The sequence below is a fragment of the Vicia villosa genome, linkage group LG5, assembly GCF_029867415.1.
Source record: "Vicia villosa cultivar HV-30 ecotype Madison, WI linkage group LG5, Vvil1.0, whole genome shotgun sequence".
NCBI lineage: Eukaryota > Viridiplantae > Streptophyta > Magnoliopsida > Fabales > Fabaceae > Vicia > Vicia villosa.
Window position 1 is genome coordinate 31634552 of NC_081184.1, and position 15168 is coordinate 31649719.

Genomic DNA, 15168 nt, shown 5'->3' on the forward strand with positions numbered 1-15168 from the left:
TAATAAAATTAGTATATGCAATAAATTCTCATTTTTGGCATTATTATTATTTATATAATGAATGTATGTTTACAACACCTAATTGGTTTTCTCCATCGTGAAAATTTTCTAGGTGGATGATTGACAAAAATTAACATCAAACAAAGATTTGCTACATATAATTAAAAAACTAAATTAAGTATATTAAAGAGAATTTGAATTTTTTTATCCATCCTGAAAAAATGCGAACAAAACGTGTGTGCATGTTGACAAGTTAAGTCTGTTTTATTATCTTTATCGATGCATATTTTCTTATATTTAAAATTGATAATTATTATTAATCTTTAGTTGAGCCAGTGATGATTGGCGCTTGGCGCTGGACTTGATAGTCGATCGGGAGGGGATTTGATCCATTTGATGCCAGAGCTGATCCTCTTAACCGGACTATACTGGTGGTGATAAAAAAAATCAATAATTATTAAAATCATAAATATTAAATTATTTTATGTTAAAAGTTTTATATCAATTATTGCATGAAAACTAATGTCTTGAGTAAGTTATATTATGTGAAAGTGAAATGAGATATCACTGAACAATAATTGAAAGAATGGAGTAATAAAATAGTAGTAAATTACAAAGTAGTTTTAATTAAGTTCTAAACCTTAGAGAAAGCATTCCATTAACACATGAAACACGTTATTGTTTAGTGTCATATCGTGTCTCCAACAGCATCCTTCATACAAAGCAATCATAATTGGAAGCAAAAATTGTCAACTCCACCTTTCTTTAACTTGTAATATACTTTATGTTATACAAATTCTTCTAAGTAAAGTACTAAGTTTGACGGATTATAAAACATAACATATGCCAAGCATGATATATTTATTACAGCAACAAATTGAAATATGCGTACGCAAATTGTGTCATTAAATAAATGATAAATTCGTATATATATATATATATATATATATATATATATATATATATATATATATATATATATATATATATATATATATAAATCCATGCTTTCATCTATGATGGCTAATTACAAATATCAAGGACAAAATCAAATTGTGTCATTAAATAAATGATAAATTCGTGTATATATATATATATATATATATATATATATATATATATATATATATATATATATATATATATATATATATATATATATATATATATAAATCCATGCTTTCATTTATGATGGCTAATTACAAATATCAAGGACAAAATCAAATATAATCGATGAAATCCACTCTCTAACCACGAAATTGTGACCTGATTATCAGATGGATAAAAAAATAGTTGCGACGTGATAATCATGTTACTAAAATTTTTTAATATTAAAATATTATGCATAACGTAAACATTGTGTGTTAGATTTTTTATTTAAAAAAAATTACGATGTGGAAATCATATCGCAACCCTAAAACTAAATTAAAAAATTAAAAGGCGGTGACATTCATATGGGAGAGTTTGAAAATTTTCAAATTTTAAGTAGTAATGTGGGATTCACGTCGCTAAAAAAAGTCTGACTTGACTCTGATTGGAGCAGGTTTTTGCTGGTGAGAGAATCTTATTTATTACCGTTGACAAAGTTGCGACGTGAATTACACGTGGCAAGGTTGCGACGTGAAATTCATATCGCTGATTGGCTTATAAGTTAATGAGTTTCACTTTCTCCCTTTGAGACCCATTCGTTCCAAACTCAAACCCATATACTCTTTCTCTCTTCCAAACTCAAACCATTTTTCATATACTTCCAACTCACAAATTTTTACCCCAAATTTTTTTCATTGGAGGCGCAAATGCGGCAATTTATGCAATCGTTTGATAAAAATCAATATGTGGGTGGTTATGCGCCGACGGATCAGGAGAACAAAAATGATAATGATTTTCTCGACCCAGACTGATCGTTGATTTAATTTTATTTTTATTTTTTTGTTACTTTGGATTTTGAATTTGTGTAAGATATTACTTAATTTATAATTACATTATGTTTAGTAATATTTGATTTATAATTTTAGTTTATTAATTTATATATTTTAGTATATTTAGTTTATTAATTTAATTTATATAGTTTAGTATATTTAATTTATTAATTTAATTTATATATTTTAGTATATTTAATTTATTAATTTAATTTATATAATTTAGTATATTTAATTTATATATTTTAGTATATTTAGTTTATTAATTTAATATATATATATATATATATATATATATGCAATTTTATTAATTAGTTTCAGAATTTATTTAAAAAAAAAAAGAATTAGTGACGTGATTTACATGTCACTAGTTAGTGACATTGAAATCACGTCGCAACTTACAATTAATCTAAAACGTTTCAATTCAAATCAACAATAAGTAGTGACGTGATTTTCACTTCACTAATTAGTGACATGAAAATTACGTCGCAAATAAAGTTGTTTTTTCTACACCCCAACTATTGTGCCTGCTCTGACTTAAAGGTTATGAATATGTGTGCAAACATTTGCGACGTGATATTTATTTCACTAATTAGTGAAGTGAAAATCATGTCACTACTTGGTTGTCACCCTCTCTCCTGCGGCGTAATTAGCCACGTAGCAAATTTCAGTTTGTGATGTGTTTTTGCTTGTTGTGGCCTGAATTTCAGGTCACTAATGAGCTTTTTTTGTAGTGAATACTATGCATTCCCAAACGTTACACAATTTTGTAATTTGTGAAAGAACGAGGACATATCACCATAAACCATCTTATGTGTGTGTTTTTTTGCCGCTATCATCATCTATCTGATTCGGCTTAATTCAATTCGGGTTAGACTTATGCTTTGGCCTGAGTGATTCATTATTTTTTTGTATTCAAAATGAAATAGATTTTTTTGTATTTCGAAATCACTGCCCTCCCTCCTCTCTCGTCTCCGCTTCATCTCTATATTTTTTTTCTCTTTTTATTTTTTGATTGATTGGTTTCCTTTTGATACGACTGGTATTTCACCATATCCTACAACTAGTATTTCACTACATAACACAACTAGTATTCATACCATTATCCCTTGGTCTTTATGTCATCAGATGAAGTATTTCTAGACGGATTATCTATCGCGCAAGTAATAATCGTATCATATAGAAATTGATTATTTTTATCCTGAATGCATTGTGGTTAATTGTTTGCTTTACTCAATTTGTATACAGTTCCATAAATGTTTTTAAAAGAGCAATTTAGTCTGTGACTCGACTCAATATTTTTTTCAATAGCAATTTTATACACAGTTAACGTTGTTAATTTAATTGTATTTTTAATACTAATATGGATTCTCCTTTTGTGTCATATGTTTCTCAAATATGATGGTCTTTGGTGAAATATGAAAGATGCACATAGGCATGAGAATAGTTCTGATCAACCTACATGAGTTTTTAGTTCGGTCTATTTAAACTTAGTTTGACCGGATCTCTTTAATAAAAAGAATAAATTTTGATTTTTTTTTTAAAAAGTCTATTTACTTAAATAGGTTAGACTTAGCCAAATAAATTTTTTTATAAACTTATAAGTGGGTATATATTCATATATATCAGAAAATATATTAAATAATAGATAAAATGTGTTGTTGTCTATAAAAGAAATAATTCAAATAAATTATTTGAAAGCTATAATGTAAAATAAACTTTTAAATAGATTTTTAAGTTAGGTTAGAATTTTTAAAAAAGTTAGATTAGACAATAAAATATTTATAATAGATTATATATTATCCTCTAACCTTACAAATTGAATATTTATCTTATCCCACCCGATGAGTCTTTTATGCATTATGTAAGTTGCCTAAAATGTCTCCTGCTTTCGTAGATGTATCTCCGAAAGCATTCTTTTTTTTGTTTAAATTTTGTTTTAATTCGTAGATGCACATACGAAAGCTTCTTGAGATGCATCTACAGAAGCATTTGATGTTATCTTCGCGACAGACTCTTCTCCTCCCCTATTCTTTACATTTCTTATTTCAAAACTCTAAAACTCTCTCAACCTCAAAAATCAAACCTCCTCCAAAGTTGTTTTTTTCTCTCGATTTCTACCATTAAAGTCAGCATCAACAATCAATATATTCCAACAACTTCAAAAATCAATTTAATCGGTAAGTTTTTGAGTTATTTTAGAGTATTTCCCGTAATAGAGTTTGAATCGGGTTTTAGGTGTAGAAATTATTAGTTACTTTTAGAAACATAGTTTAGAGACAATGTAGGTATTGTTTGATGTGTTAAACAGACGATCAAACCACCAAAATGGAGTTTTTAACCATCTGCAATAGTGACCAGACGCCATTTTGTGTTTTAAAGGTTTCAGAATATTCTGTAGATGCATCTAAAGAACATATGAAATGGTAGGTCTTTCCGTAGATGCACCTACGGAGGAAACTCAGTTTTTTGAAATGTAAGTTACTTCCGTAGATGCATCTACGGAAGTAAATTTATTTTTTCCCTTTTGTTGTTATAGCTAAATTGAATCTAACTCGATTTTATTTGTAATACAATGGAGACAATATGATCGACCATCCATACAGACTTATACGTGGGGGGGTTGCACAACATGACTCCGTGCAGCGTGAACGGATGCATGTAGTGTCACAGATGATTGATGCAGTTGTCGTTCCAACAGATGTACCTGCTACACCCGTTCCAGCAGGGCCTTCTCCATCCGTTCTAGTTGAGGGGCCTTCCCGGTCTAGTACTTCATCTCAGAGGCCTCGGGATGATGGTGAAGGTTCCTCACGGACGCCCTCCGCCCGCAGACGATGTCGGGCCAGTTCTTCTACTCTTTTGCCAGTGACGGTCAATGCTGATTCTCCGGTGCCACCTCCTGAGCTACACGAGGAAGCTGATATGTAACACCTGTATTTATTATTTCGTATTTTATTTTATTATTTGTGAATTATGTGGATTAAATGTGTTTATATGTGCTTATGTGGCTTTATGTTATTTATTGAGTTTTACTAGTAAATGTCATCAGTTGGTGATTAGACTAGTTATTGGGCCTATGATAGGATTAGCATTAGAGAGGTGTTAATTAAATCCCATTAGCAATTAGAAGATAGTAAGGTTTTAATAAAACAAGGGTTTTAGAAGAAAATAGAATTAGAAGCTCATTTGGAATTTTCGGTGAAAGAAGAGAAGAAAGAAGAGAAAGAGAGATTGAAGATTAGAGTTGGCTTCAATCCAAATCCCAAGGTAAGGGTGGGGTTCTTTCATGCTAAAGGGATGTATGATGATGTTTAGGATGGGGTTTTTATTATGTGTTGTATCCATGGAAGTGTGTGTAAAATTTTAGGTTTTATGATGAAATTGCATGAATTTTTGGTGGAAAACATGTTTTGATTGATGTTTGATGAAGAATGATGTTAGGTTTCGTGATTATATGTGTTTAATTCCTGATTGGGATGAGTTTTGGGTGGTGGGAGTGTGGTTACGTAGTACTGTGTGGTTCTGTTGTTTTTCTGCATAATCGCACGTTCGCTAAGCAGCCTCGGCTCGCTGTTACCCTAGGATTTCGACTTACCAATAAATGGGCAACTGGGGCTCAAAATTGGTAATTGGGCCTCAATTTGGTAAAAAGGCCCTAAATTGTAATTGGGCCTCAATTAAATATCTACATTGCCATTTGGGTCGAAGTGGTTCGACTAAGTAATGCTCAGTAGTCGAAGCTGTTCGACTAGAAAGATGATCGGAGGCTTCAGCGTTCGATCAGAAGTTTGCGAAGACTTAAGAATGTGGCTGCAGAAACTGAAGTGGAAGTCGAGAAGTATTAGGAGTTAAGAGGCAGTTTTAAGCAGTTTTCTGGCAGTTCTTACAGGACGCGTGGAGGTCTCACAATTGAAGATCTTGCATGTCGAAGACACGTGTTGACTGATAACCAGTCGACCGTTAGTAGTAGTTATTTTATTTTTACTATTTAAGCAAGTTCCATAGGAATAGTTAAGGGTCCGCATTTTCTACATAAACACAAGTAAACTCAAATCTCTGTGCAAAAATGAGTAACGAGTGCAACTTTGGAATGTACGTATGTATACCAGTTTAATTAATGCAATCATTTTACGTTATATCTCATCTTTCAGTGCACATTTACTGCTTTTTTATTGCTTTGATTTACTTTAAAGCCTTTAATTTCAGTGTTTACTTTTATTTTAAAGTTACTGTTGCATTTAATACAAACCAGATACACATAACATAACAAAATAAAGCAATTAGTCCTGGAGTATTCTAGTTGATTCCGCAAAAGTAACCTTTAAAAAGGAAACTAGCGCTTGTTTACCATTTTTTTGGGTAAACAAATTGGCACGCCCAGTGGGACACGTCAATTGCTGTTTGTTTTATATTTGTTAGTATAATAGTTATGTATGATATTAAGAAGTGGTCGGAAATTAACTAACATGGCTGAAGTTAATACAAATAATTCTGATCTTTCTGGAAATCAAGGAGGTGTTCTAACCGGAGCAACACCACAAAATGCCGCAGATTCATCCCCAGTGGGAATGTAATACGGTGAACTGACTTTTTATCGATCGAAATGTCGCGGTTAAGCATGAGTCGCCACCGACTTTTATTTTATCCAAACAAATTCAGAAAGGCTAAAAGAAACAGAAAAAACCTTTTAAAGAAATCTAAGTTCGGGGGGTAATTTATGCAAAGGGAAGGTGTAAGGCACCCTTTGCATCCATGGTTTTCCATGGGCTCTTAATTGCTTTGCTTGCTCGTTTTCAGAAAATGTAGATGAAAGAGGAAAAAATGGACTTTAGCTCGTAAAATGAGCGTAGCCAGTTTTTGAAGAATTTTGAGAAAGAATATAGAAAATAGAGCATGGCAAGGCAATTAGGGGCAATTACCTTAAACTCAGATGATAGGTCTCTTTTTAGCCTTTCAGAATGAAAGGGTCAATCCTTGCCATAAGAGGGCAGGAAGCCTTTCGTTTGGAGGTAGAAGGGTCATCGAATTATCATTCGCTCAAAGACTGACCCATGCCATAGAGAGGCAGGTAGTCTAAGAGGAAGGATCAGAATAACCTTTTTTCGTAGATCAGAATAACCTTTTTTCGTAGGCAACCAGAGGATACCTCAGCCTTTTTCGTAGGCAACTTCCGAGGGTCGAGGTCATGTTAGTGTATCGAAGGCAGCATAATTAGGGACCATGACCTTTAATTGATGAAGATATGTTTGTTGTGATGTGATGACTTGATGATGAGATGTTTGTCGTGATGTGTTGGAATCTTACTTGTGAATTGCATATATTGTCATGCTTGATTGTTGACATTGTTGGCGTTTCATAGGTTGATTATGTGATGTGAATTGTTGTATTGTGTGTTGAGATGAGAAGTGGTGACTAGTGTATAATATTTTCTCTTGATTTGAATATTATCATACGTTTCTTTATAATGAATGATATCTCACCCCTTTTGTTTGAATGTTACCCTCTATTGGTAACGTGCAGGTAACGACGTGGAGTAGCCGTTTACCTTTGAACTCGTGTCGGTGTGTCTATGCTCTGATACGTAGCACTCGAGGGACGTCTAGCTTGTTTTGACTATGTCATGTTGTCTTGTCGTTTTTGTTATTATGATTGGGTATTATTATCTCTCATTGGATTATGTTGTTATGTCCTATAGAGATATGTTGGATTTTTAGTTGCCCATGTTTGGCATGTATGACTTGAATATTGTTGTTGATGTGGTTCCGCTGCGACATTATGACTATTTGAGTGTTGAGGTTTATTGAATGTGAGTTTCCTCCGTATTACTTGTTATGTATCTATATATATGTGAGCATGTGTATGATTTGTTTTACGATGTAATTGTGGCGCCTCAAATGTGATGTATGTTATGAAACTTTTACACTCTGATACGGGGCCTGTCTTCTACCCGGGGGGTCCTATAGATGTATCCTTGTTGATAGGGTATGTAAATCATTCAGCCAGACATATATGGGACATAGAGGTAAAATTTCGTAGACTTTGCTTATTAATTATTTCTATGTAATTATTTCTAACTTTGCTTATTATTAACAGTGTTTTTTTTTGAAAAAATTCAGGATAGAGATCCCCAAAAGTTCTACAACCATGGCCGAAAGATTGTCGCTCTAGTGCAGCCTGACGAGGAATGATTCCAAAATGTCCTCTCAACTTCTGGGTTGAAGGACCTCTGTTAGGTCGGGTTCCACACGTTACATAATGGGGATGGTGATGGCATTTGCAGAGAGGTGGCATCCATAGACTTCGTCATTTCATCTTCTTTATGGTGAGGTTACCATCACTCTTGACGATGCTGCATGCCTCTTACATATATCTATTAGGGGTACCTTCCTTGTTCACGGTAGGATGACGAAGGAGGAAGCGAGGGAGATGCTAATTGAGGAGCTTGAGGTTGATCTTGAGGACGCGCTTAAGGAGGTGGAGAGGACCCGCGGGGCACATGTGAGGTTTCACTTGTTGGCGCGACAGTACGAGGCCAAGCTACTTGTGGCACAAGCTACTACTGGTGACGAGGCATGGGTGGATATACACAGACAGCGGGTGTTTAGATGTTATTTCCTATTTTTGTTAGGCACCCAACTGTTTGTGGACACGAGCTCGTTCTACACAGACGTCGTTTACCTGCGGTACTTATCGGATACTCCACGTGTCCATGATTACAATTGGGGAGCGGCTACACTGGCGTATAGCTACCATAGACTCAGATAGGGATGCCTGTGGAAGTCAAGGACCGTGGCTGGAAATTGTACCCTTTAGTGGTAACAGTTTTATATCCTTCCATTTTTTCTCAAAGTTTATTATATATTTGTGATAATATGTTTAATCCAAGTGTTTTTTTTCCAGAGTCGGATATTACAGCACTTCCCAAACATTATTGGTTGGGAGAGGTGCCGGAGTACACTGAGGTCATGTCGCGTGCTAGAGCCTTTATCCCCCTAAGAGGGAACCAGGTGCCAGATCCTTACAGATTCTATCTTGACCGCATGGGTGCCGAGGACGACCGATACGAATCTTATGCTGATCACCGTGAGATGATTGCGTTTGATGAGATCGCATGGTATTCTTGAGGGTTGGCTATCGGTTTAATCATCATTGTCTGTTATCTTCTAGAGTGTGTCATGCGCCAGTCCGGCTACCAGCAGACGATACCTCGCCACCCTTCTATCTCCGCTCCTATCGCCATGACTCATCGACAGCTAGATGATGTCTTTGTAGACTTTGAGCATCACATGGTTCCTGACGAGGCTCGGGCGACCAAATCAGATGTAGACTGGAGTTGTGTCGACGGGTACATCACTTGGTACTATAGGGTGTCATACCCATACTTGATTCCCACTGCACCGAGATCACCACCCAGACCAGCCCATGAGGAAATTTTGCAGACTCATTAGTCTCAGTTGGACCATACTGACGATGTTTTTCCTCGGTGTCGTCAGATAGTTGACTTGGCGCAGGTAGACATTGCCGATGATTTCTTCCCTAAGGGGTCTGATGGCAAGCGTGTAGTGGATGGTATCATTAGAGTGGTAGATGAAGCATTTTTGTACCATCGACATCGTGCCAGGATAGGTGGGGCACTTAACGGTAAAGGAAGAGTAGCCAGCTGACGGCGTGGTGGACGCAGAGGCGGGGCTAGAGGCAGAGGAGAGGCAGAGGATGATGTCCAGCACACACAGTAGTGATGCATGTGATTTTTTTTATGTTTGTATTTTTATTTCATTTATGTACTTTTATTTTGAATATGTATTTGACATTATGACCGATGATTTATACGATCTATTATTTTGGTGTATTATTCTTCGTTGCCTTTAAATTGCATTACTTTAATGTATCTACGGATGATTTATTTAACTGAATTAATTCAAATTTTTCCAACATTAACTGTGTTTTTAATGCTTATGTAAATGTACTTTTGAAAAAAACTAAATTTAAAAAAAAAAAATAGTTTCAGATGTGCATCAACGAAAGCAGAAAGTATAATTAAAATTTTGTGAGATGGGTGAGAGAATTAAAGAGTGTAATAAAATATTCTCTACAAATTTATCATAAATTAGACTCAAATTTTTTAAAATCTGATCTCACGTATTCCCCCCTATTTGCACATAAGAAACCCCAAAATAGCGCATATTTTATTTGATTCAACCATAAATTCATTATTGGAAGCTGAAATCGTCAAATTCATATTTTTAAGTTCTGTTATACTTTAGTATTAAATCAATTCTTCTAAGTAAAGTAAGTTTGACGAATTAAAAACATAGCGCATATGCCAAGCATGATATATTATTCAATATATAGAAACAAATTGAAATACACGTAATTGTTTCAATTAATTAAATGATTTATTCATAAACTATAGCTCCATGCTTTCATCGATGATGACTAATTCCCATCATCAAGGATACAATGGAATAGACAATTTGTTTGAATTAATTAACATTTAGTTTTGTTATATGGTAAATAGTTTGTTAGTTTGAATTTGTTATTAAGTAGTTTGTTTGCTATCATAGACTCTATATGTAGAATCTATTATGCAATCACTTACTTCTTTACTTTTTCATTTTAATTCAATGTAAATTATTAAACGTCTTCTTTTTTATTAAGTTTTCAAGTTTAATTCTTATACGAGCTTATCAGTAGGAGCCCAATACATACTGAGGAAAGGTCCAACAATGAGAAGGTAGAAGTGAGTCCAATAGTAAAAAAAAAGTAATTAAAGAAACTAGGTTGGATGAAGGATTATGTGTACAAGTAGTGGAATTCCTTGGTGATGCCAAATGCACTTAATTACATTATGTTGTTTTCTTTTCCTTTTTGTAGGTAAGTTGTTATGCCAAGTTGAGCATGTATGTCGTAAGGATGAACCATTTTTGATTATGCCAGATGATAAGAACGTTCTTTTTTCTCTCTCAAATTCTTTCTTCTCCCCTTTCTTTATTCTTAAGGAGTTGACACTCACCCAAAGAGTGCTAAATTCTGCAGCACAATGTAACATTGGTACTTTCATCCATGGATAACAAGGATCTTATGAACGCCCTTCAATTCAAATTTGATGCTTAATTTGAATCTATTCGTTTCATGATTCTCACATCTCTTGACTCACATTTTGATGCAATTCACTCCACTCTCCACCATCACTTGCTTGAGGTGGATTCCAAGATGGTTGGTCTTCGTGCAGAGGTGATGTATCCGAACACTACAACTTCGGATTCAGTTTCCTGCACATTGAAGCTGAGTGTTCCTCGCTTTGATGGGTTATATGCCCAACTATCTAAGTGTGAGTTATGGTTGAAGGAAGTGAGTTTCAATGGTCATGTGATTTCTAGTGGTGGCATAACAGTTGATCTGTCGAAGATTCATGATGTCTTGTAGTGGGAGACTCCTAAGTCTGTTACTGAGATCAGAAGTTTTCTGGGTTTGGCTGGTTATTACAGAAGGTTCATCAAAGGTTTTTCGAAGTTAGCTTTGCCTTTGACTCAGTTGACCTCGAGGTTGATGTCTCTCTTCCTCTTCTTCGTTTGAGTATTGAAGAATATACTTCTTCTTCTTTATTATTCTTTGAACAAGAGAATCCTTCATTTGATGTTGAATCTTCCGAGGAAAATTCAACTACTGAGTATGTTCTTTTGAAGGATTGCACAGGAGTTGTGTGATAAAAGTATGATGATGATGATGGTGATTCTTCAATTTGTATTCTTTCATATTTAAGTAATTGAACTAGTTCATTCAACCTCTCTATAATTTACTTCTTTCTTTATTTTCCCCATCTTTTTATTTAAGAGTTTGATTAAACTTCTCATTCTTAATTTTTAGATATTTGTTAGTGATACAATTTCCAATATTTTTAGAACTTGAAAAATATATGTGAATGGTATCTTCATATTTTTTGCCTCGTGTGTTCATTTTCTCTTGATTGATACTCGGAGAAACTCCATATATCTTTTCAAGAGCATCCCACATTTTCTTGGCAGTTTTGCAATGATGAACACGATAAAGATTACTATTATCTAGAGACATTATTATAAAGTTCTTAATATCTATCTCTAATTTTCTCTTTTCCTCTTCAGTCCAAAGGGAATATGGTTTATCTACTACTTTATCATATACTTGATGAGAAGGCATAACCTGACCATTTACTATTGTTTCTCAGAATTCATGATTTGTGCTTTGAAGAAAAATTCTAAACCTAGCTTGCCAAATATTAAATTTACTATCATTGAAAAGTGGTGGTGTGTTTAGAAAATATATCTTGTTGGATGTCATATTCCTCATGAGACTATTATTGCTTAAACAATTAGGCTTTGATACAACTTGTTGGGCATGTTACTTCACACACAAGAGGTGAATGAATTACGTGGTTGAGAAAAATGTGGTTTTGAACATCTTTACGGAATAAAATCATATTTTAACAACATTTTAAATAAATAGCAGCAGAAATAAAGTGTAGAACATAAATTGCGGAAATTAAAAGGATAAGGAAAAGAAGGACAATGAGAATTATAGAGGCTGTGTTTAAACAACAGGACCTACCCATCTCCCCAAGAATTTATTTTGAGAGTATCTAATAAATGTTGAGAGCTTTTAGTTATAAATACTCACGAACCCCTTTATACATGGAAAAATGATTGACATCCAACCAATACAATGAGATAGTAGATTTGGCGTATGCGTGTTCTCTTGGTGAATTAAAGCGGTTAGTCGTCTCTTCTCAAGCAGTAGATTGAAATGGATAGTATTATCTCCAAAACTGGTAGATTGAAGTAGTTAGTCTTCTATCCACAAATGGGATATTGAAGTAATTAGTATTTTCTCCGCAAAAACTTGTAAGCCTTTACACAGGCTGAGCTCACAAACCTTTAAACCTTGGTTTTATATCAGGCTAACCAATAACTTGTGAGATTTTAGTACCGGGCTAATCTCGAACCTTACCCAAGCTTTTAATATTGTACTAAGTTTTAACCTGATCTTGGTTTTATAGTGGGCTGACCAAAAACCTAAAGAGATTTTAACACTGGGCTGATCGCAAACCTAAAGAGAGGCTGAATCACACAATCCCCTAAACTAAAGATTTTATGGGTTTAGCTTCTAATGCCAAACAAAAATCCCTAAATGGATATTATGTTCAACCATTGTATAAACAAAGGTTCCTTGGTGAACTTATAATTCTACCCTTCCAAAATTACAACTTAATTCTTACTCACAAAAGACTTTTCTCACATAGGCACTAAGGTTAAAATATTAGTGACATAAAGTGAAAGAGAAGTTTAGAGAGGGAGGGAAAGAATGAGTTATGTCAAAATACGATTCTGGATGTTTTAAAATGAGGGAAGGGAACTATATTTATAGGCTAGAGGTTGGCCCAAAAAGGAATTTTAAATTTATGCTTTTTATGAAATTCTAATCGATAAGCTTATGATTCCAATCAATTAGATATTCAAAATATAACTGGTTGTAAGTTCAAAATAGGAAGGAAAAGACATATAACCGTTGCACATCATTAAGGCGCTGCTCTAATCACTTAGGAATCAATTTTGAACTGAGCTAATTGATTAGATAAAGGTGCTAATCGATTAGTAAAGTTAAAATTTTTCCCAAAGCTATTTTGGCATCTCCTAATTCATCTGGTACAACTTCAAATATTTTTGAAGATATTTTCTTGAAAAAAATCAGTTTGAAAATACATTTTAGTGTGTTTGTGTGTGTGTGCGCTTTAGCCAAGCGCTTTTACGATAAAACTCTTATACTTTACAAAGTGTTTACTCATTTCTATTTTAGGCCGGCTTCTTAGCAATTCAAGACTTTGTCTGATGCTTTCTCTTTCGTAGGAACTTGCTTGAGTATCTTGAGATGAGACTTGAGTTATATTCCACTTAACTGCCATCATTGGATAGTCAATTCCATCAAACCCTAATACTTAGGTTAGCATCTTTATCCGCTTAGCCGCTTATGCTTGACTTGTCTGAAGATCAATTGACATTAGTTGTCTTCATCAAAAGTTTTTGTCCTATTAAAGGCATATCACCTTAAAACAAGGTTCCACAAAAATACTCTTATGATTTGAGTTAAGAACAAATATTTTGATTCGAGTCAAATGAGGAAATTATTTGAATCAAGATTATAGAAACTCATATTTTGCACCGAGAGTCGAGTCATGTGATTCGAGTCATATAATTATCTAATTTGAATCACACAACCAGAGGCAAACTCAAAATAATGGACTTCAACCATAATTCAAATGAAGCTTTCTTATGATTCAAATAAAAAACTCCATGATTTGAGTCAGTCTTATATGTGATTTGAATCACACTGATAAAAGTAAATAATGTTTTAATCATTCATATCATGATTTGAGTCGTCCAATTTCGTGATTCGAATCACACTTACATAATTGAAAGTATGAGAAATTTCAAATTTCATGAATGGATCTAGGATTTGTTTAACTTGAATTATACATTTATGGATTTCTTGATTCATGCGTTCAACTAATTGACTTGAAGCATATTACATTAACTATATGAAAATAAGTGTATTTATACATGCAAAAACACTTTAAAGAAAAATGCTTAAACCTATAATGCCTAGATATCTAATCGAAAGGAGACTCAATTATTAAAATGATATTTAAATCAGTAAAACACTACAATAATTGATAACAAAATGATGAGAAACAAAACCATAAGTAGGGTAAAACCCTAGGAGAGAAAAGCAAATTCAGTCTCCTTCTTTTTTATGCTTGGCAACTTGCAAATCTTGCAATTGGAATTGAGTAGACATGAGAATAAGCCAAGTGTGATTAATGATTTCATTGGACTTGCGCTCCTCCTTTGAATTATGGTGGAACAACTTTCTTATTGACAGAGTCCCTGAATCGTTACTTCACAGTCCTCGCCCACGTCATAGGCTACACATGATAAGTTACACAAATTATAGATTTCAGGCCTAAATCTATTGTGCGACTTGCTTCGAACAGTCCAACCCAATAAACAACCTGTTGCCTGTTTCTTGAATGTTTGATAATTGACCTAACTTATGCCCGCGAACCTAAATTTTTTTTTTTATGAACATAATTTTTTATCTAGTCTAGAACATATAGATAGATAGATTTGGGAGGGACAACAAATTTCAAACAGTTGCGCCACATGCACACAACCACAAAACAAGTCGGCATACACGTGTTTTCATTTAGTTGGTT

At 33.9% G+C, this 15168-nt stretch overlaps 1 protein-coding gene across 1 annotated transcript; it reads left to right on the forward strand.

Moving 5' to 3' along the window:
- Positions 1 to 8324: 8324 nt before the first annotated feature.
- Positions 8325 to 9370, forward strand: LOC131604458 (uncharacterized). Its single transcript, XM_058876894.1, has 4 exons — positions 8325 to 8498; positions 8551 to 8737; positions 8823 to 9005; positions 9090 to 9370. Exons 1-4 carry the CDS (start codon positions 8325 to 8327, stop codon positions 9368 to 9370), a joined length of 825 nt encoding a protein of 274 aa, XP_058732877.1.
- Positions 9371 to 15168: the final 5798 nt, after the last annotated feature.